We start from the raw sequence: 22,509 nt of genomic DNA, 5'->3' as shown, positions 1-22,509 counted from the left end.
ATCTAGTGACAGCATGTTTCTTGTCCTCCACAATTACTATGTTCAAAATGGTTGGTCAAATCACTGAGGCTTGTTTTTAAGGTAAAATAGACAGAAAGTAGTTCTTGACTAACTTCAGAAGACAGCTGTTTGGACCTTTTTTTTTGGCTAAAATAGATACTATTCTTAATGTTTTGCCTTTAGTTTTGTAAAAAGCACATGTTGCTGGCTACAGCTATTTGATACTGAAAAAAAAAGAGAAAATGGCTGCATAATATATTTAAATAATTTTTCCTCATGGGATAGCTGAAGGATAATAGTGAAATGTCCCATTAGATTTCAATAGATGGGTCATCTCCCTGAAAAGACAATAAAGATATTTTTGGCACTGTGTATTCAGAGAGCTAAATCTTTATAAATGTACTTTCATTGGTGTGTTCTTACCCCTTGACCAGTTTCTGGTCACCTGTCCTATCCAGTCTTAATTTTGTTGCAACCACCCAGTCATTCAGTTCTGTATGAAAGATATCTGCATCTACAGGTATAAGAACGTTGTGTGAAAATATGCAAACATTTTCAGCAGTGCATAAAAGAGTTCATCCACAGTAAAAGCTAGAACAAAAGCTCAGCTGCTTGCTACGTTTCCTGAGAACGTAAGAAACTTGCCAAGAAATTAGTTTTCCTTCTTTATATTCTGTTGAACATTTTTAATGATAATTTACCATGGAAAGGGAGGGACTGTATCTATGTTCCTTTCCCATAAGGCATGTGCAATCTGCAAGTGCTTTATACCAGTACCTGTTTGTAAAAGTGGCTTCTCTGTGTAAGACTTCTGGGCTGTTCCTGCAACATGTACCATTACTGACTGCAAACCCTACACCGTCATGGATAAGATCTGCCAGAGGAGGGGGTGGTTAAACACTGTAGGCAAGTCTATGATGAGATGTTATAAATGTGCAGTCAGCCTTTTTTGTCCTGCTACGGCAGAGGGAGGGCACAGCACCTTGTGTTAGAAGAGAGCCTTCTTCGCTTAAAGCATTAACGGGTAGCAGGGAGGAGTGCAGTAAAGGGTTGTGTGGGGGGAGAGGGAAGACGGGAGGAAGAAATATGCCCTTTTCCTCAAATGTTCTATTCCTTAGACTTATCTTTCATTTTTCTCACTTTCTCCCTTGCTTTTTTTCTCATGCCTCATCCCCTTGCTTAGTCTCCTTTCATCTTCTCTTTCCAGATCTCCCAGTCATTATCTGACTTTCACTGCCTCTCCACCACGTTTGAATTCTCTCTATTATGGCCACTTACAGTCCCTCCTCACCTGCTCCTCGCCGTGTTGTTCTTTTCCTCCCTCGATATTCTGCCACAGTCCAGTGATCTTCTATAATTCAGAAAATGAGAGGGAAAACATAGGTGCTACCTCCCTTTCTGAACCGTGTAGCTTATATTGGTTACAATTCAGTTGGCCAGCTACTAAGCCTGACTGCTCAGTCTCAGACTGACTTGAGCCTGATGTGTTAAAAGGACATTATACAGTTCTGTAAAACAGAGCCGGATTTGCATCCCTCCAGGGTATTTATATCAGTTTGGCACTCAAAGCTGTCTGGCAGCTCCTTGAGATGATTGTTTTGCTGTGGGTATGCAAAACCAGGACAGCAACATAGTTTTTGTAATGCTCTTGAGGACATTAAAACAGGGACACTCTTGATTTCTAGAGACATGCAGGCTATGCCTATATCGTACGTTTGGAGACTGAGTCAGGGAGTGGGCGAAAAACCTTGTGTGCTGCCTGACTCACCCTGCACTAGATGTAGGATGTCTGCAGTGTAATAGGGTTAGCTTGAGCTCAGGCTACCTGCAAATCCTCCCTGCTCTCTGCACGTGGTATCAGGAAGGCTCCTGTCTGCAAAATACCAAGTGGGATAGGAAAAAAAGTAAAGCTACCTTTCGGCCCATATACTGCAGCATGCCCACAAGCTCACCTCACATCTATAAGCATAGCCTGAATTTGAAGAAGAATGATTTTTATATGTATATATAAGCATATGTATATATGTATATATTGCTGGAGGTACCATATTTATTTAAGTGAAAAACACCCCAGGTATTAATTCACTTTAATGAATTAATAGTGAGGAATGATCACAGTTCAGAAAATTCAAAAAATGGGATCTGGGGGCAGGTGGGACAGAAGCTGATGTGCTCTGCAGAGGAAACATGATGGCGCAGTGGAGTATGTGTGGGGAGAATTGCTAGCCTGGAAAAAATTATTAATGCAGTCTCTGCAAAATAAGCAAAACCCCTTTCAAGTCAAGTCAAAGTAAAGATAGAAAATGCTGCAATATTGTATTATTTTCTTCCCGTCTAGTCCTTTACATGATTCATTACATTGATGTCTTTTATTAGCAGAGTAAAATAGGCGAAGTATTACTCTCCCCTCCACCCCATAAACAAAGGTCATTTTAAATTTCTTCCCTCTGAATAAAACTCTGAATGAATCAAGCAGTTCCTCCTTAAAATATATCCATAAATCCCTTTGGAATCCAAAAATCAGAGCACCCAGCAAAACAAGACTGCTTTGTCCCTGTTAAAGTGTAGATGGATCTCATTCTGCGGTGCCAGGATCTGCTTGGCCAGTCCTCATTTATACTCTCTCTGTTCTGCTTAAGAGGGTCTTGAAGATTAAAAGCTTGCTGGGTGATTGACATTTCTCTGAAAGAAGCAAAGACACAAGGATATAGTAATTAGAAAAATGGCTCAGCTTTATTCCTGCACCCAACTTTCACATCGCTTTGTGCTTTAACAACGAAGAGAGCTCACGCACAGGGGGTTTATGCTCCAAGAAGCAGTAACTAGACAGTATCTTCACACTGAGGTCCCTCGTCAGGCAAGCTTGAAACTCTCCAGGCAGCATCCTTCAGTCAGCTAGAACCTCTGCTGATTGCTGAAACCCAGTCTCCACGAAAAGGGAGTGTAATTCTTTTGTGCCCATTACCTGCAAAACACAAGTTATACCTCAACATTGTCAGAACTGTTTGATTCAGATGACTTCTGTTGTGCATGGTGTAGCTTTGGCAGTATCCCTGATGTGGCTGAGGTCCTGCTTGTCCTTTCTGGTTACTTTTAAGGTTAAAACAAACCATGGCACTGAATATTCATTATTACCTGTCTACAGGGCTGAAAAAGTGAAAGAGGGAGTAAAGTATGTGTGTGAACATACAGCAATTGTAAAATAAACTTGGATACAAATGATTAGAGTTTCATAGGCCATATTTAGATATCCTGCCTTCCACGTTAGTCCCTTTTTAGCCAAAACGATTCGGTAGGCTGAAGTACTCACAGCCACCAGTAAACTTTAGCTCTAAGAACTTGGGGGCATTTGTATCATCCAAATTTGGTCCTTCATCTCTGTGTATCATTTTGTCTGAAGAGGCTTGTTTTGTTATTCTAAGTGAGAAAGGAAAACTGCCTGTATAATAGAAGAAATAAGATGACTACAGATTAGAAAGATGAGCCAGGAAAGGGGTTACAGCAGGGCAAATGTGACCCATTTTGTTTTCTTCATTTATCATGGGGGAAAGATTAAACTACAGATATTAATGAATCAGTTTCTCCTAGGTTTAGTTAAAAATATTGAAATCCAGGAAAGTTAAATTTGGTCTTAAACTTTAATAGACATCTAAATTTGGAGCTACTCATGTTCTTACGGATAAGCAAGCACTTAATTGCTTTGCTGGGTGGGGTTCCAGTAAGAGTACTGCTACTGCTGATTTGCTGAATTGTTAGTTGAGAGATTTTTACAGAGAGCAGGAGTTTAGCACCCATCGGTTTGCATGAGTAGTTTCCACCCACTAATCTGTTAAATCTGCTGAAGAGAAGATTTTTGATCCTTTTTAATGTACACCTGGTCACATTTGGCTAACTTGCTGTTTCTGGGGCAAAGAAAGGGTGTGTATATCACACAACAGCATTTTCTTTAATAAATCAAAATGTTTTCTCATTTGCCTCAAACCATGTATATGCTACAGGCAAGAAGCTGCTGTATGTTTAATGTGAATAACAGAGCTATTATATCAAGTCCATTCCCAGTGTGCTTCCTCTGACATCAGTGACTTCAGTGGATTTATTCCAGGAGTGAATTTGGCTATTCCTGTTCTGTGTAGGTAAATCTTGAGGCAGTACTAATTAAAAGAATGTCAACTGATTTTACCATTCCATTATGCTGGACTTTGTAAAGGTTATTTATATCATTCTACATCAGGCCCCAGTGAGAGAATATTTCTGGTGGCAGTTCATCTATTAAAATAGCTGCAAGAAAATGTAAGCACTGGAACTAAAAATAAAACTTTGTTTCTCAACAGAGCAAGTGACAGCCACATGCATATTTTCAAATTTTAGCATTTTAATGTTTACTGAATAGAAATTGCATTGCTTTCATTATGTTTTAAGCAGTACCATGTTACTGACAGAGTAACTACTGTTAAGTGGAAGCCAGATGCAAATGTACCAGTATCCACAAAGACTTCTCAGCAGAGGTGGTGGTTGTTTCCTATGCTTTGATTATCTGCTGGCTTTAAAACAAGTGACACAGAACAAGTTTTCTGGTGTGTGTTTACTGTGGAATATAGATTTTCTGTGTGAGCTGACTGTGACCCTTGCCTAAGATTATTAATAGATGACCTTACATTCACATGTTTGTGCTTACACTATATTTGTTCAAGCACATTCTATAAACCATTACAGCAAGCTTTTCTATTATAAAGCAGATATAACTAAAACCTCTGTTAAATTAAAATGACTTGTTCAGTTCACTTTCTTTTGTTCCAATTCAAGCATAAATTGCAGGGGTTGTCCTCTCAGTTACCATGCTCCCTTTTCTAATTATGCACTGTGAAATGCTGGAGATACATCTCATTAACTGGCCATCATGCAGCATTGCAAAATATTCTTCAGAATGGACAATGTCTTTCAGAGCAACTTCTGTAAACATCTGGATATATCACAGGCTGTCAGCTCTCAGCCTCAGTGGCCATGTTCAGTTTTTTTTGACAGCGGAGACAAAAAAAACCTCTTAAGACAGCCAGATCATCCTTAACTGGTAAAAATTGGTTATTTTCCAGTCTTATGCTACAAATCAGTGCTTTTTGTACTAGCATTATATATCCATATAGCTTCTAAAAGCAAGTAAAACATGTTGAATAAGATCAATGCTATATTGGTTTGCTAGTGCCAGAACTTTTCGACTTGCAGTTTGATGAGGCTTGTTTTGTTCTGCTTTGTTCTTGTTTTGTTTTGCAGGGTTCTGCTTTTATCTGCTGTAGTTCTGATTTTATATTTGTTGTCTTACTCCTGAGGTCAGAACAGTCTTTAGAGTAGCTTCAGGATGAGTTTCAGCTATGTTGGCTGCCTACAGACCCTGCTCGACTTGAGTGCAAGGACACAGTGGGCACCCTTTCTCTCCTTCAGCCACATCGCTGGCAAGGGGACACGGAGCTGTTCCCTTCAGGAATGCTGCCACACATACCACAGTGCCACTGAGGGATTTTCCTGTGCAAAAACCATCCCTACATAGCCTTAGGAAACCTGATGATCCAGTGCACCTGCCAACAGAAACTTTTCTGGTAAAGAGAGAACTTGTATTGGACTTTCTAGATTAGTTTTTTTGTCTCCAAACTCCACAACAGTTTCATGCTTGAGTCAGAAATATTCTATTATAGTTTATTCAAGTGGTTACAGAGAATATTATTGTCATGGACATCTTTCTCAGATACTTGGAACCACATCTTTTCAGTGTGCACTCACGATATAGTTGTTAGCAAACACGTAAGCATCCAGTGGCACACTCAAGGACTTGCAGTGGCACTAATTTCTTTGGCTTGCTTTTAGAGAGTGACAATGATTTTCTTAGGTTTCCAGCCTGTAATTCAAAGACACTCCTGTCTGCCCAGCTAATGAAGTGAGAACAACTCTATCCGTAATGCACTAGTTCTTTCCTGAGTAACAGGCTATCAAGAGACACTCTGAGGCTTGGGCATCTTTAAACATGACAGTCATGTATATTTAGAAGCTTCAAATTAAACAGCGTAAAGGAAATGAAATGAAATGAAAATATACAAATTCACAGTACTCGGAGAGCAGCTAGTGGATTTGTTCATGTTATTGGAGAGCTTTGGTACAGAGACAGATAGACTAAATAGAAATCTTACCAGCATCCCCTGATAGAAGTCACAGACTGACAGTTCATCCTATCATTTTGTAGAAGATTCTCAGAGAAGTGTTTTCTTTGCAGCTGAGAAGACAGAAACACATTATGCATGCTTAAAATCAATGGAAGGAAACAGAGCCCCGCAAAACATATTTAATATAGGTTTGATTTCCTGTGGAATGCTTTCCAGATGTTCTCTCAAACAGACCTCTAAAAAATGATGTGAGGTAATTTTTTTGCAAGCAGAAAGAGAAAATTCTGGTTTGTGTCACTGCATCTGAGAATCATTGTTCTAATTCTTTATTGCATTACCTTGTGCTCAGGATTTGCACCATATTTTTCAAAATTGGTTTTATTACACAAAGAGTCAGTAGTGTAAAAATACTTACATTACCCAATTGCAAATAAATCATACTTCTTTAGAATCACATTTGAGCTTAGTAGTTATCCTTAAACCCAAAGGACACCTAATATATTAAATTAAAATTACTCTCATGCACGATCTTGAGTCACTTAGAGGATTTAACCAACATTGATAAACTATGAGATTAGTGTTTTGTTAAGTTCTTTTGATTTTTCTGTAGCAGACATTGTGTAAAAAGATCTAACAGGTCTCTAGCAGATGACATGAGCAAGAGGAAAGGATAATGTTAACAGAAAATGGTATATAACTTTATTTTGCTTTGCATAACATACAGTCATAGAACATGGATGTGGGGTATGTTTACTTTAGAACACTTGTTACTCAAAAAAATTAGGTTTGTTAGTAGAAAAATAGAAGGAATGTTTGTGTTGTTAATTTTAAAATATAGACATGCATAGATGGAAATATTTTTAATTTTGCATGACTGAATTTCTAATAGCTCTCCATTATCTGGGGTACTAGATGTCTAGAAGGCCCCGGTAAACAAAAAGCCTGGATAACATAGGTAATGGCAGATATGGTGGGGAACACGGTAGAGACAGTCAGCCAGCCAGTTTGGGTGGAGTGTGGGTGCTCAGCTGGAGGAACCAGCTTTGGTGGACTGTCGTGTCTGTGCCCGATGCTCTGAGCAAGCATTTGTGATGCAAAGGGGCGTCTGCATGAGTCTTGTGTGGTCTCTGGTTGTTTCTGTATCCAGTTATTCCACAGTCCAAATAGGCTGCCTGTATGTAATTGGGGCTTGTCTGTATTTTACTTCCAGATGAACAACACAATTTTTAGAGATAAATTGAATCCAGAATCAAATATTTGCATGGGCTTAGGCTGCCAGTCATTTAAAATAACAAAACAGAATCAAAACCAGACAAAAAACAACTTCTTTCGGTTAGTAGCTGGTATTTGGTGTCCAAGATCCTGTAATGGTTTCTGCCAGTGATGCAAAAGATTTGGGTCTGCTTATGGGAGAGATGCTGCTTTCGGTATTCAGGGCTGGCGGGCCAAATGGTCTGCCATCAGATCTTTACTTTTTTACCCTTCCTTCCCACTTCCCAAAAGGTACAAATGCTGAGCTGTGTGTCAGGGTGCAGCATGGGCCGGGGGCTCCCTGGGGTCCATGGGGACCCCCCTGGGACAGGCAGGGCAGGACCTTGCAGGCAGGGCTCATCCCCCCACCCCAGCCAGGGAGCGGGGCAGCCGGGGGCAGCCCCGGACATCAGGCACCTCCCTGGGGATGGGCTGGGACATCGGCTCACGGGTGGACCTGGCTCAGTGGAGCCCATGGCTGGGCAGGGAAGGGCTGTGGGGGGCTGGAACCGAGGTCCTACGGCATTGCTGGGGCAGGGACTGAGGCCTGGGGGGACTGGAATGGGGTCCTGGGCCATAGGCTGGGTAGGGGAAGCCCTGGGGGTGGGCAGGGACATTAGTGCCCTCGGGGTCTGGACACTGTCATTGAGAAGGAGGGTAGCAACCAAAGAAAAACTCAGCTTTTTGCTGAAAAAAATTAATGGAGTTGCTGTTTAATAAATATATGTAAAAATGACCATTTAAAAAAACTGTCAAAATTTATAGGTGCTCACAGGCGCTCAATAGTGTGTGTACATAACTAAGGAGGTATGAAATGTATTAGTATTACACGGCTCTAGTGTCTTTTAATGAAAAAAAAATGGGTCAAAGCTGCATTACTAGGTGCTGGGAGGGTCATCTCTCTTGTGACGGAGCTGCTCTGAGGCTTTTTTCGGCTCACTGGTTGATAGAGTTTATGTAGTCTTTGCCTCATTTTCTCACTGCCCACTCACCGTGCGTTTATGAAACAAAGAGAAAATGTATAGCTCCTCCAACAATGAAGCCATTAGTTTGGCCACATACCAACCCCTCTTGCCACTATTGCATCCCAACAGAAATAACACCACCCAAGCTCTACGGGAGCTATTTGTAGCTACAGAGGAGGATACTGCATTTGACCCCCACAAAAGAAGAACAAGTATTTGGGCTTGTTTTTTTCTATAATGGTGTCATTTATCACTATGACACATATTCATTGACTTAGTCTGAATTTTTCAGTGTCAGATATATATTTCTTTTCTGTTTTGAATATTGATGCAGCACTTCCCTTACGTGACTATGCTGTGTCTGCCAAATGGTGTCTAGACGCTAGAGCAGCTTTGACTAATTAGTGTAGTCACCCCAGTCACTCAGCTTTGGCATTTACGCACTCTTTATGTTACTGCTGTGGAGCCATAAATAGGTACCTAAACACAGGCAGCAATGTAAAGAGAGATGGCGGTGAGCGTGTCCAGACTTCACCTAACATCACTGAGGTGAGCGCAGAGGACAGCAGCCTTCGCTCCCTGCGTTCACTAACAGGGCAAGTAGTTGTAACCACTCACTTGGACATCATACCGTACGTGTGTGCAGTCAGCGGGAGGTCCGGATTTGTTGTCTTTCTTGGTCTGAAGGTCACCAATGCAAAGGCAAGGCTAAGAGAGAAGATTTGTCCCTCTCAGGGCTCAGCCCCTCCGTACCAGCAATTGAAGATGCGTACAGCCAGAGAGAAAAAAAGAAGTCAGAGAAATCTGACATGTGCTAGCCCAGCGATAGGGGTACTTCCTGGGGATGACTCACATGTCTGGTTCGTAGAGTTGCTTTCCAATAGGCCACGAATTATACCAGATCCAAGCTAAAAATGCAGTTTTAGAATTTTTCTGCAACTTCATCATTTATATCATGCTTTTAAATATTGCACCGGTACTGAAGCTGAGTTGACCAACTTTAAAGAGGGAGAACTGATAAATATCAAAGATAACTTCAGAACATCAAAGAACTTTTACAAAACCTTGAGAATAAAAAATAGTGAAAACCTAATCAATGTTGCGTACGCAACAGGCTGTGCTAATATAAAATTAAATTGTCTCAAAAATTATATGCAGATTAAACACAATACTGCTATTAACAAAGCTTATTTGTAAGCAAAATTTGAAAGTTTTGATTTATCCTGCTGAGTATTTGAAGAACCACTATCATAAGGAAAGCAAATTAACTTTGTTTTCTTTGTATTTTTAACTGTTACAAATGATTTTACTGCTACGAATACAAAGCATTAGAGAATAGCAGGTTTGGGATTTTTTTCTCTTCTCAGAAAGTCTGTTTGTTGTTTGAGCAGATTTTCTTTGAATTTGCCAATGGGATTATTCTTATTTTTTCAGTTAGTGGTATACAAAGTATTTAAAGTAAGCTTTCCAGAAGATCTGCAGTTTACTTTGAAGAGATTTTACAGGGCTAAGATAACCAGCATTTAATTTGTGGCCCTGCAAAAAGAATTTTTTTTTCTTTTTTTTTCTTCCTACGAAGAAGATTTCTGGATAGTTCTCTACAGTTACTTTTTTTTTTTTTTATGCAAGGGAAAAGAAAAAAATCATTAATGCTGCTGTGCACAAAGAGGATTTGTGATTCTTCAACAGAAGAAGAAAATAAGTTTCTTATACATGTGGTCCTGCTGTATGTTATGCGCAATATAAAACTGCTGTCTCTATCCAGCCATCTAGCAAATAGATACACATATGTACATTGCACATGTAAAATTGTGCACACTTGAAGGCACACATGTTGTGAGCTCTGTTTGTTCTCTAGATTACCAAACTGCTCAGTCATGAGTTAGACACTTACAAGTTACTACCTACAAGTTGCTTCTTGGTGAAGGAACATTAAGATAACCCAATATGCATATTTTTATAGGACTTCAATCATCTGATTGCTCTTTTTCAGCATCTGTAAAAGGATTGTCTCTTTTACCCTAACAGTTCTTACTGTCATGTGCAATACTTTAGGATAAATGATTCTGTGGTTCCTAATTAGGCTAATTTGTCTCTCTCTAGATAAATAACAGCACCACTGTTCTGGTATTGCTGATGAGCACTCTTTCATCAGTGCCAGTCTACTGGAAATGTTTGGGGCTAGTTCTTCAGTGAGCGTTAATCAGCAGAACTTTGCTGAAAATAATGGAGTTATTTTATGGCAGATGGAGGTCTGTCTCCATTTTTATTTGCTGGCCTTAACTTTATCTCCAGTGGAAATGAATCCACATAAATATCAGGTATAGTTAACAGCTCAGGAGAGAGAACTTTGATAGTATGAAGTTTGGATGACTCACTAGGGAGGACGTGTATGATGATGTCCAGTAATGCTTGGACCAGAGATATCTGAACTATATTTGGCTTATGAAAACTTAAATGTGCAACGTTGTCAGACCATTACCTTTTATGACCACAAAAATTCTTCAGAAATTAGCATAGAAATCAAGCTGTATGCAAAAGGGATCAGCCGAGCACTTTTTAGCCTCCTTTAGGGTTTACAACAAATAAATTCTTTAAGCAGACTGGGTAGTAAATGGCTGGTGTTATTCCATAGTTATCAGTCCTTAAAAACATTTAGAGAAGAGGAATGTATTAAATGAACTCTGGACCAATGCACCTAATAATCTGAGGGAGAACTGGATATTTAAGAATGATGAAATGATTGCAAGAAAAGTTTTCAGGATTTTCAAGACGCTGGTCATATAATTGCATCTCCAAAAAGATTTATTTGTGGTCACATAAATAATGAAATTTAAATCTGAGGAGCTACTTTGTTTTAGAAACGCAAAAATACTGCACATACAGCAGGCTTGCTCTTTCTACCATGGCAAAGGTTTTTCATACTAGATAGATGTAATAGGCTCTTCTGTCCTAAAACAGACTTCATCCAGGTATTAGTAGAATTTGTAAAAACCTTGGAAACTGTCTTTGTTCCCAGTTGCTCACAAGGCTGGATCCGAGCCACTATCTTAATTATTGACTGAGAGAGGAATCACTGCAGTGACATAGGGTTTCCTTGCCCCGATTTTCTTCATGGTGCTGCTATTTATCTCTTCCCATACCTTGGAATCCATTTCTTCTCAGCCTGTCCCCTGGTACATACAGTATATATTCACCAGCAAAGTAAAGATTTTATGGAAATTTAGAAATTTATGTATACATTTAGGGCATCTTGAAGTATCGGTAGAGAGCTTGACTTTTTAAAGCTATTAAAGGCAACAGGGTACAGATGTTCATCTCAAGGTTAAATGTTTAAATAAGGGAAGGGAGGGAGTGAAAAGCTTACAGTTGACTGTGGTTTGAAGGCAACCATGGATTTGCTGGTGTCAGTACAGTTAGCAAGGGATGGAACTGAAAAGAGGTCATAAGAATAGCTCAGATGAATTCAGGTACAGTTTGCATACGGTCTATTTATAGGATGTTTTCTCAAACTAAGCCTGTGAACCTTTTGAAGTTTGCCCATCACTACTTTCAGGCCAATTAATGATGTACATCCAATACCATTCTGAGACAGGTAAAACAATAAAGCAAACAAAGATAATTAGTCTCTGGAGCATGTAAACAAATAAAGTAAATCACTTGCAAATCACTTGTTTCTGCTAACTTTTGTGTTTTCATTGCGAAACTAGAAAAGGGCGTTTATATTGCAAATCTACATAATGCTAGAGCAGTGCTGAAAATGCATAGATAATACAATTCTGATTTTGAGAGGGCTTTGCAAAGATTAAGCACCTGATCCTGAAACATCACTGTGACTTGTTATATACAAAAAACCATTTTCATCCCTTTTTCACAGAAGAGAAGATTGAAGTAGGGAGGTTAAATAATTTTGTTCACAGAGATAAAGGTCTAAAGAACACTTTATAAATAAACAAAAGTTACTGCTCCAGGTTTACAAGTCTAAGTGAAAGCACCAGCGGAGCTGAGGAGAGCAAGCCAAGATGGGCAGGAGGGCGGCTGTAGGATGTGGGACCTTGACCCACCTCAGTGATGCCTCTCAAATTTTACAGACCTGAATGGGAGCATTATGTGGCCTTTAAAGTGCAAATAACCAGAAGAGTTCCTGGCTGCTAGTCCTTTCTTTCGTTTTCCAACCTAGTAGTAATCTGTTAATTGCAATACAGCTTCACTCCTAGTCTTAAAGCACTTCCTATAAGTAAGCAGTGCTCTCCCCGCTTGGACATGGGGTAACTGAGGTAAGTGAAGATAATACAGCCATTCAGCAGCAGAACTTGATGCAGAACACACATTCCCTTCTTCTGAGCCGTGGGCTCAATACTGTAGACTTCGGATAAATGCACATTTTACAAGAACGAATAGATTCTCAGTACCATGGCTCCGGGGGGCTGTGGAGACCATGCCATCTGGATCTGCCTGCTACCCCCAGTTCGGCCAGCTGGTTCTGCAGGGCAGTCCAGAGCAGGGGTAAGCCCATTCCCTGGAAACTCAGGGCGGTACCAAAGCAGGTCCTGCCTCAAGTCAGGTAGTAAGAGAACTCTGTGAGCACAAACATTCAGTTTTGTGCAATCAGTAAAACAGCAGAAACGGTGTTCTGAATCTGTAGAATAACAGATTCCAGTTAGAGTTCAGATCCAGGCAAAATGACTGCTCATATGATAAAATTGCTCTTTGTCTTTTTTTTTTGGCATGAAATTGCAGAGCATTTCTTTTAGTAAAGGGAAGACATTTCCCTGTTGATCTGTCCCTTTTTACTGTTTTCTTACACTTTTTTGTTCTGACTTCAAAAATGGATTCAGGAAAGAGATGCATCTTAGAAAAAGACTCTCATCAGCTGAAATGTGTCCAATATACATTTAAGTTAAAGAATATTAAGCCTTGTCCAAAAATAAGAAGAGTGTAAAAGGTAAGAATGCCTGCAGGCTTGATTTTTAAAGATATGCATTTTTCTTCATGTTGCAGATCTCGCCTTGCAGATTTCTTCACAAACTGCCAGCCTGAGTCACGGTCTGTTAGTAGCTGTCTGAAGGAGAACTATGCTGACTGCCTCCTCGCTTACTCGGGGCTTATTGGTAAGAAGGCAGGGAAAGGTGGGGGCTTGCTCAGTCTAAGAAAAACACCCCAACTGTATTTTGAAGGCCCACATAAAATAAAAGCTGTGGAATGTAATACTGTACAATATGATACTAGGCAAAATTCTCCACCTAAGCGTATTGGCCGTGTGTTACCTTACAGAGATTCCTGGGGTAAATTTGTACTTTGCAAGGAAATTAAGGATAGAAGATAAGGGGAGAAAGGTGCTTGAATTTGAAATAAATTCAATCTTACAAAGTAAAGTTTATTAAGGTGGTTGAATTTGGACAGGACCATGACGTAGGAAGTTAAAAAGAACAAGTGAAACTGCAGCTTGGTTGATTTTGCAGCTGTCATCATGAGATTGGGTAAATACCTCTTGGTCTTCAGGGAAAGTTTGCAGGACATTTGAGGAATGAGACAGTAGACCAACCCAGCCTTGTTTCACTTCCAGCCTTGTTTCACTTCCAGCTGCTATTCTTTCCATCATGTCCTTCTGTCCACTCTAACTGTTGTCTGAGATGCCTGTCAATGGAGGTGAACTGAGACCAAATTTATCTTCTGAAATTGTCTTCCCTCCCCAACATAATTAATTTTGTTTGCTGTCACCTTCCTGACTGTCAACAGGCACAAGGGTGCCTTTATGCAAGACAGTTTCCATATACCACACGCAGTATTTGATTCCTGGAAGAGAAAGATCATCTCAGGAAGGTGAACTTGTAGAAATACCATGGTTGGGCAGTAAAGAATAAGTGAATGTCAAAACTCTGAAACAAACAAATTTTAAAGGCCACCAGATAAGATGTTTTTAAGCTTACAGCCTGCACCTGCTGCGATGCAGTAATATCCCCTTCTGTTGGGCGTGAAGGTCCCAGCTGAGGCCCTGAAGCAGATCCTGCTGTTAAGTAAATGTCTCTGGAGATAATATCCAAAATAAAATATTTCTAAAATAGGTTGGGTTTACTGAAAAATGACTGAAAGCTATATTCACTGGCTTATTATTCTAGCAGCTAACAAGTGAGGTAAGTCCATGTGGCAACTGGTAAAATAAGATGTGATGGTTTCAAAGGATATGCTTCTATGACTTAAGAGATGAAGTATGCAAAGGGTATAACATATGAACAGTTATGACAGAATGTCATTTGACTCTAAAACAAGGAATTGAATAGCCTTGAAATCTGATCTAGTCAATGAGATTAAGAAGTCTAGCTGCTGGCAAAGAGTAACTGTTACTAATAGATACTTCTGGGTAAGAATTGCCAAGAAGTTCTTGCTGGACTTAGTGAATTTTGCTGGCAGTTTTGTTGGATCCATTTTTCAATTTAACCCCAAGGATGACCCAGTTCCTGTAGTCAGGTGTTTTTGTGTTACTGTGGCTGAGCATGCTGCAAAACACTGTCATGCGTCAGAAATGTGGAATGGATCCCTAAGGAGTTGAAATCAAAATCCTTCCTCCTAGCCCCTAGACACATGCAAAAAGATAGGAACTGAATAGTGTTACAAGGGTTTTTAGTTCTTGGTAGTAATTCTGATAAACTAAGAAAATTACCAAAACAAAATTAAATGTGCTGAAGCAGTAAATTCCTTCTTCCGATATCAAGCTGATATAAAACTGAAGTAAATTATGTGAAGACCATCAAATTTGTAAGATGCTGAGATAGAAATCAGAGGTACAATCTTTCAAGTGTCTGCTTAGTATATAAAAAACACAGGAAGAAGAGACAGATAGACTGTAGGTAAGAAGCTGTTACAGATCCATTCATTCATCAGAGCTTCAGGATCTCCAGGTGTTTTAATTAAGATAAAATATTGCTCATTAAAATAAAATATTATTTAATTTAGCCATTTCATTAAATGTAGCACAAATTGCACCTCTATAGAGTTTGTTCAGGAAATTGAGAATTCTTTATGGAAGGTACAGTGGATATGATTCTGCTGTCACATACAGCGATGTAAATCAGAGTTAACTTCACTGAAATTAGTGGAATCCCACCTGAAATGAATGACTTAAGTGGAAATAGAGTCAGGCACAGTTTTTGTATGAGGTGGTTTACAAGTTAAATGGAGAACAGTCTATATAGGGTGCTTTAAGTGCATCAGGGTGTTACATATATAATTTTAAAGATGTGTATTTTACAGGAATTTTGAAAATATTAATTCATTGCTTTAGGGTCTTCATTATAGTAATAGGGATAAATTAATTTTTTTAAAAAAATTAAAGGAAAAATATAAAAAATTATTAAATGCAGAATAAGACTGGAGCTAGCCATGTTTGAGATTCAGTACTTTGGTTACAGCCTAGTTAAACTATCTGGACCTGTCTGTACTCCCACATCAGTTAAGTATTGCTCTAAGTGCTGACTTCAAGATCTGCTTTAGTATTAATTTTCTGACACATTTTCCCTTGTCTTTGGTAAAATCCTTCTAATTTCCCTGGGATTCCCAAGAATTCCATGAGAGTTTGTGTGAATAAGCTGGAGTTGCTATGGGCCAAAGGAACTTCAGTCACATGCCCCTCGTCCTGGACTCGCCATCCATCTCCTCATTCTTAATTGACCTTAATTTGAGCAACCTCTTGGCTGTGTTCAGGTCAATTTTTGTTTTTTCTACAATACGGAGACCTGACTGCCTACTATTGTGACCATCACAGAACTATTTGATACATAGAACACAGAAAACCAAGCATGTCCTACTTTACTGCCAACTGTCATGGTTTCTCTGATCCATTAGTGTCCTTCAGCAGAATTTCCAAGATGCCAGCTAGCGGGGAGGGGAAAGGGGAAGGCACACACATTGCAGGGAAGTAAGAAAATCCACCCCAGGAAACCAAGCATATAATCCGCTTGGGTTCACATCTGCCCCCAGGTTTAAATGACAGACTGATTTTCTACTAGCTGCTCTTTCAGCCACTCTGTTTTTGCTGGATGTACAGTTTGTGTGCTGTGTATACACATTCCTAGTCCTGTCTTCCCTGTATTCATCAACCCTAATCGTACCTTGGTATCTGTTACACTTTTAGCCCCTATCTTGACCCATTTTAATTACCTTATTACCTCTTTGTGATAACAAAGTCTTACATCAGTGACCTTTTAATTTCCTTAATACCTTTCTGGTTTTTTAACCCTTTACTAAGCGTTTGCTACTTAGCCTTTTTTTTTTTTTTGAGGCCTACTGTTTTCTTTCCATTTGCAAAATCCTCTTGATTTTCATTTTCTCTCACTTCTTTCAGATCATGTTACATGGTTGAAATAGTGTACTGAACCATCAAACGGATAATGGACAGATATTTTCATTTGTTTTTAATTTAAAATCATTCCTCTTCTTATTTATCTACTGTCAAGTTTTCATTAATGGTGCAAATGATATTTGCCTATTTTACTAAATTCTGTACCTCCATTTAATAAATTTTGAACGGTGCTATTTACTCATGTGCTAATCTCATGTAGAATTTGAGCAATTATTACTGCAACTATCTGTTAAAAGCTGGAAGTAGATAAAGGTATGGGATTGCATTCTAATTTAAGAACACCCCAAAACAAGACAGAAGATTTTTTTTGTGAGTTTGGCAGTGGGACTGCATTCATTTTCAAATACATTACTGCCTTTCTCAGGCCAGCCCTTAATGTCTGTTCTCCTTTGTCTCCCATGTCATGTATGAAGAAGTTTGCATGTTGATTTGTTCAGTTCCCAGCTCTGCCTGGTGACTGAAAGGCTATTTGACATCATTCTGTGATTTGTGTTATTTCTAATGTTCCTTCTTTTAACTTGATGTTTGATAGCCCTTTCCTCTGTGTTATTGCAGACTCTTGGACCCTGGACCTATGGACCAAATTTTCTCTGCTAGCGTCCACTTTGGGTCTCTAATATTTATCTTTCATCTATTCCATCTTCCTAGTGACTACTTTGATGTCAGTTTTGAGGAGATATGATCACATTTCCTCATGATATATAGCCTCTCCTAGAACTGTAGATTACCAAGTGAGGAACATGTTTCCTGAAACAGCTGTCACCAGTACAAGTCTGGAATACCTGCCCCTTTTTATTTAATCTTTCCTGTTGGTCAGACAAATAAAATAACGGTTCAAACTTCTCAATCCTTAGGGAAGTTTGAAATCTCTGACCTGCTGGGGCAATGCCTTCCGTGAGACTACTTGTTTGAATAAGTGCTGATCATTTAACAGTTGCCTGATCCAGATGAGTGATGAACAGTTGCTGTGTATCTTTTAAGACACAAAATGCATTCTTTGGTTTCATTTCATTCTTGGTAGCCTTGAGTTGACATAGAAATGTGAGAATATTTACCCAAGAATTTGTAATAAAGTTAGAGCGAACCTGTGGTTGCAAGTTGTTGACAATACTTAGGAAACAATCACTGTAGTGAAAAAGTAGTGACACACCAAGATTAATAGTAATTTATTTCCTGCAAAGAATCTAGTGTACCATTTTATGCATGCTGGTTATGTGTTTGCTTTGTTCATCACCATAACCCACTCTGTTGGCAAGTCGCTAATGAGCACTATGGGGTTAACGCTCCTTCAAGATGTATTAGGGCTCCTTTCAGCATGACTAGCATTCTCCTTGCTCCTGTGTTTCAGAAGTGTTTTTTTCAGGCTTGCTCCAGACTCAGGGAGGAAGCTCAGGCCTGGATGTCTAGTTTCAGCCATCTATTTGCAGCTAGAACAAAAATGAGAAAAAACACAAGTGAGGAAGAAAAATTGGATTTTTAGAGTGCAACTCTAAGGACACAGGTCCACTTATGTTTGATTTGGCAGCAAAGCTCTTTTAAGAGGTTCCCACCTTCTTCCAATCCATCCCTCCCCTGTGCCACAGTTTTCCCCTTGTCAATTCTGCTGTTACAGCTCTCTGTGGGAATGCAATATAAACCTTTTTGGAAGAAGGGAATGGGTCTTTACTGCATGAGTCATTTTACAGTCCCTAAAGTGGTTGCATTCAAAGAACCGAGGGTGTGCAGTATGGCATAGGGCTGGGTGTCAAAGGGCATAGGGAGCCAGGAGCTGTTAAGTCTGGACGTTAGAGCCCTGCCATGGGTCTGCATTGCGATTCCAGCTCTGAATACATGACTTACCAAGTGCTGTTTGCTATCTTCTTAGAATGGAAAAAATATTTCAGTGCAAAGGTTGCTCACAGTACTGTACTTCACTCTTTATTAATAGGCACAGTGATGACACCAAACTACATAGACTCAAACAGTCTCAGCGTTGCCCCATGGTGTGACTGCAGCAACAGCGGTAATGACATAGATGAATGCCTGAAATTTCTGAATTTCTTCCAGGACAATACATGCCTTAGTGAGTACAAAATCCGATGTCTTAAATGTGTTCTAGGATGTTTTCTGGAATTTCTTTACTGTTTAAGTATGTTATGATACATCAAGGCCATCTTTTTGCACTTCATAAGCATGGTTCTGCTGTAGGTGTAAGAATTAAACAAGCAAATATGCCTGATACTATGGTTTATGGCCAAGATTGCAAACGTGAGAAGCTCTTGGAAAAAAATTCAAATAACAAAGTTGTATCGTGCAGAAATATGTTTACATCACAGATCATGTTAGGACCCTAACAGTCAGGCAGCATCTGAACCAAAAATTTGCAACACCTGAGGGACTTCTGTATAATTTATGAACTTCATATAAAAAAAGACATGTAGTTTATGATATGAAGGATTTGCTGTAGGTAAGTATAAATTGGATTGTGCTTGCAATTTATAGCCAAGCTTCAGGTTTTTTAGGCTACTTGATCTCAGATGCCTGTTTTTAACACAGGTCTGGATGGTACCTATTTTCAAGATTTTGTTAAATTATTGAGGGGTTTTTGTTTTTTTTTTTTCAGTCAAACTCACTTCCAAATTAGGGACTGTTATAAATTTCAGAATGGCTCAGTGGAGTCGATTTTGGCAGGTTCTCTCTTCAAATTTCCTGTCTGCCTGGAGCAGCGTAATTGGATGATGTGGAGTGTGCATCAGAGTTTTAATTTCAGATAAATGAGGAGACCAAAAGAGCTTGGCTTCCCTAGCCTAGCAGAACAGAAGTTGAAAGGATACGTGATTGTCTTCTGAAATTGCATTAGAGGGGCAAGCCCAGGGAAGGAAAAGGATTACTTAACCTAGAGGACAATGTTGGCACAAGATCAAAAAGCAAGATATTGGCCATACGTATTTAGGCTCGAAATTGGAAAATTTTTTACCACCAAACTAAAGTTAAGAAATAGGCTTCCAGCAGGAGTTTTCGGGGTAAAAAACTCTTACCGGTTTTAAAAGTCATATTTCATCAGCTTATGAAAAGAAGCATACATAGTTGCTTTTTTCAAAAATAGTGAATGAACTTGATGATCCAGACTGTCCCATCCAGCCCTGTATACTTGAGCAAATGCTAATGCAGGGTTCAGTCTGTATTTTAGTATAGCGGTCTGAAAATCTCCATTGGTAGCTTCCCAACAGGCAGCATGTTGTGAAGACATGAGGAGCTTTGCATACAAAAAGTGAGTGACTTGAGTTGCTATTTGATACACTCTTTATTAAACTTTGGAAGAATGAATAAATTACTCAAGATCATTTAACAAAAAAACCCAGAAAACAGTTCAGACTATGATTGGATTAAAGTTAACAATATAGCATCAGACCTTCTTCAAACCTAATGGGGCTATCATTTATATATACTGTAATACATCAGATTTTATTCATTTGTGAATATATTATTGCCAGAATGTTACAGGTTCCTTTTAGAACATAAAGACAGAGTGATCCCTTGTCCTTTCTTTTGCTATCAGTAAAATAGCATTAATGAAGACAAATCAAAGACATTAGAGGTTACTGTGAGACAAATTATAGTCATCCTAGCTGTAAGAGATGTCTTCTTCATAAAGAAATTAAAGATGTTTCTAGTTTAATAAAAAGTTTTTTCTCTTACAGAGAGTGGAAAAAGTTCCAATTTTTTTTTTAATTGTTGTTGTCATTAATGGGCTTTACAGTGCCTGAAGAAAATGTCATTTGTTTATTGGATGAGATTAAAATCCCTCCTACTTTTTTTAGACAAAACAAAAATACTTTTTCCACGATGGAATGAAACTAGGAATTTCCTGCTAGTCTGTTTTGCTAAGGTATACTTCCCCTTCAAACTGGAAAATAAACCAGTAATTCGGGCCATTTACAGAAGATGTGGAAAACCTGGCTTAAATGTTTATTCAAAGCCCATTTGGTTATTTATGCAAAGTGGCATAGCTGAGACTGTACCCTGAGGGTTAGGGGACTCAGAAAGCAGGAGACCTAGGGTCACATTCCTACTGTGCATGATGTGGAGCTGGGATATGAAGCTGAGTTTACCATGTCCCACATACACACCCGAAGTCCTGGTCTTTCTTGTGCCTCTGTATGCGCTTGCCTGGAAATTCCACTCTAGAGTTGAAAAGCCTTTTGCAACAGAGTGGAAACCCTTGAAACTAGGGTGGAAGTTTTGATTTCAAAAGGTGGGTGTGAAAATACAAGTGAAAATTCCAGTCTGTTAATAATTAGTCCCAATAAAGACAAACATTGCATTGTTTTCTTTTTACATGTATTAGATAAAGTGTTTCTTTATCTCAGCATTGTCCTGCAGAACATGGCTTTATATCAGAACTGTGAAATTGGCCCAATCTCAAGAAAGCTAAAAGTCCAAATTAATAGGCCCCAAGTAAGATATATTCCACCCTAAAATTTGGGGCTGTGTATTACCTTGCTTGTACTTTTATCCTTTTTATTGGAAGATGCAAGTTTATTGGTAATATTACAGTGGTCCTAATTGCTGCCTATCCAGTTAGGGTTTGGCCAATCTTAAATTCTGGAAATCCATCTTAAGACTTTATTTTAGCTACTCTGAAAATGAATGTCCTGACATTCATTTACATACTCTAGAAATCCTACTGAACTGAATGGGATTCAGTGTATCTACCTATCTGTTCAAAGGATTTGTTCACACCTGCTTCATACTGCAGCAAAAGAAATTGGCAAGTGGGAGGAAAAGCATGAAGTAGTCAGTTAGTTAATAAAAATTATTGAAAGGACTTTTACGAGAGCAGTTACACACTTGAAGCACCTCCTCACAGTCATTATGGTTTTTTAAATCTATTTGAAATACGTATGAAAATTATATATATAAAATACATATTTAAAATATAATTTATATTACGAAAGTACGAGGAGGGATGGAACACCTCTCCTATGAAGACAGGCTGAGAGAATTGGGATTGTTCAACCTGGAGAAGAGAAGGCTCTGAGGAGAGCTTGTTGCAGCTTTTCAATACCTAAGGGGGATTATAAGAAAGATGGGGACACACTTTTTAACAGGGCCTGTAGCAACAGGACAAGGGGTAATGGTTTTAAACTAAGGAGGGTCGATTCAGGCTAGATAAAAGGAGGACATTTTTTATGATGAGAGTGGTGAAACACTGGCACAGGTTGCCCAGAGAGGTGGTCGTGCCCCATCCCTGGGAACATTCAAGGTCAGGTTGGACGGGGCTCTGAGCAACCTGATCTAGTTGAAGATGTCCCCGCTCATTGCAGGGGGGGTTGGACTAGATGACCTTTAAAGGTCCCTTCCAACCCAAACTATTCTGTGATTCTATGGTTCTATCATAGAGTCATAGAATAACTCAAACTGGAAGGGACCCATAAGGATCATCGAGTATGATTCTATGAAATAATTAAAGAAGATTAATCGTAAAGACCACTTTTACTTAGAAAACTGGAAGGATTGCATGTATTTCTGTGATCCTTCTTGCAATAATGGAAACAAAGAGTTGCTGTTAATTTAGGAAATCATAGGAATATATTGGTTTTATATATTGCCTTATTCAGGTAAAACCTAGAAAAATATCATTCCACTCTTCCCACTTTGTCTCCATCAACCCAGCTGATTGTGGTGCCTTTTATGAATTCTTCTCTTTGTATGTTGGAGTTCTAAGAACTAGTATCAGAATAAAATACATCTTTTTCAGATGAGAATTAAATGTAAATTATTTTATAAGGCAAGGAATACCACT

The 22,509-nt window shown here is 39.0% G+C and overlaps 1 protein-coding gene across 1 annotated transcript in view; it reads left to right on the top strand.

Moving 5' to 3' along the window:
• The window catches only part of GFRA1 (GDNF family receptor alpha 1), a 152,135-nt gene that overhangs the window by 94,599 nt on the left and 35,027 nt on the right, over positions 1–22,509 (top strand). The window contains exons 5-6 of the mRNA XM_052799707.1: positions 13,367–13,476; positions 18,652–18,786. Coding sequence (XP_052655667.1) covers positions 13,367–13,476; positions 18,652–18,786 — 245 coding nt within the window. The remainder of the gene's footprint in view (positions 1–13,366; positions 13,477–18,651; positions 18,787–22,509) is intronic.

Source organism: Harpia harpyja, chromosome 10 (assembly GCF_026419915.1).
Source record: "Harpia harpyja isolate bHarHar1 chromosome 10, bHarHar1 primary haplotype, whole genome shotgun sequence".
Lineage (NCBI taxonomy): Eukaryota > Metazoa > Chordata > Aves > Accipitriformes > Accipitridae > Harpia > Harpia harpyja.
This window is presented reverse-complemented; position numbering and strand designations above follow the sequence as displayed.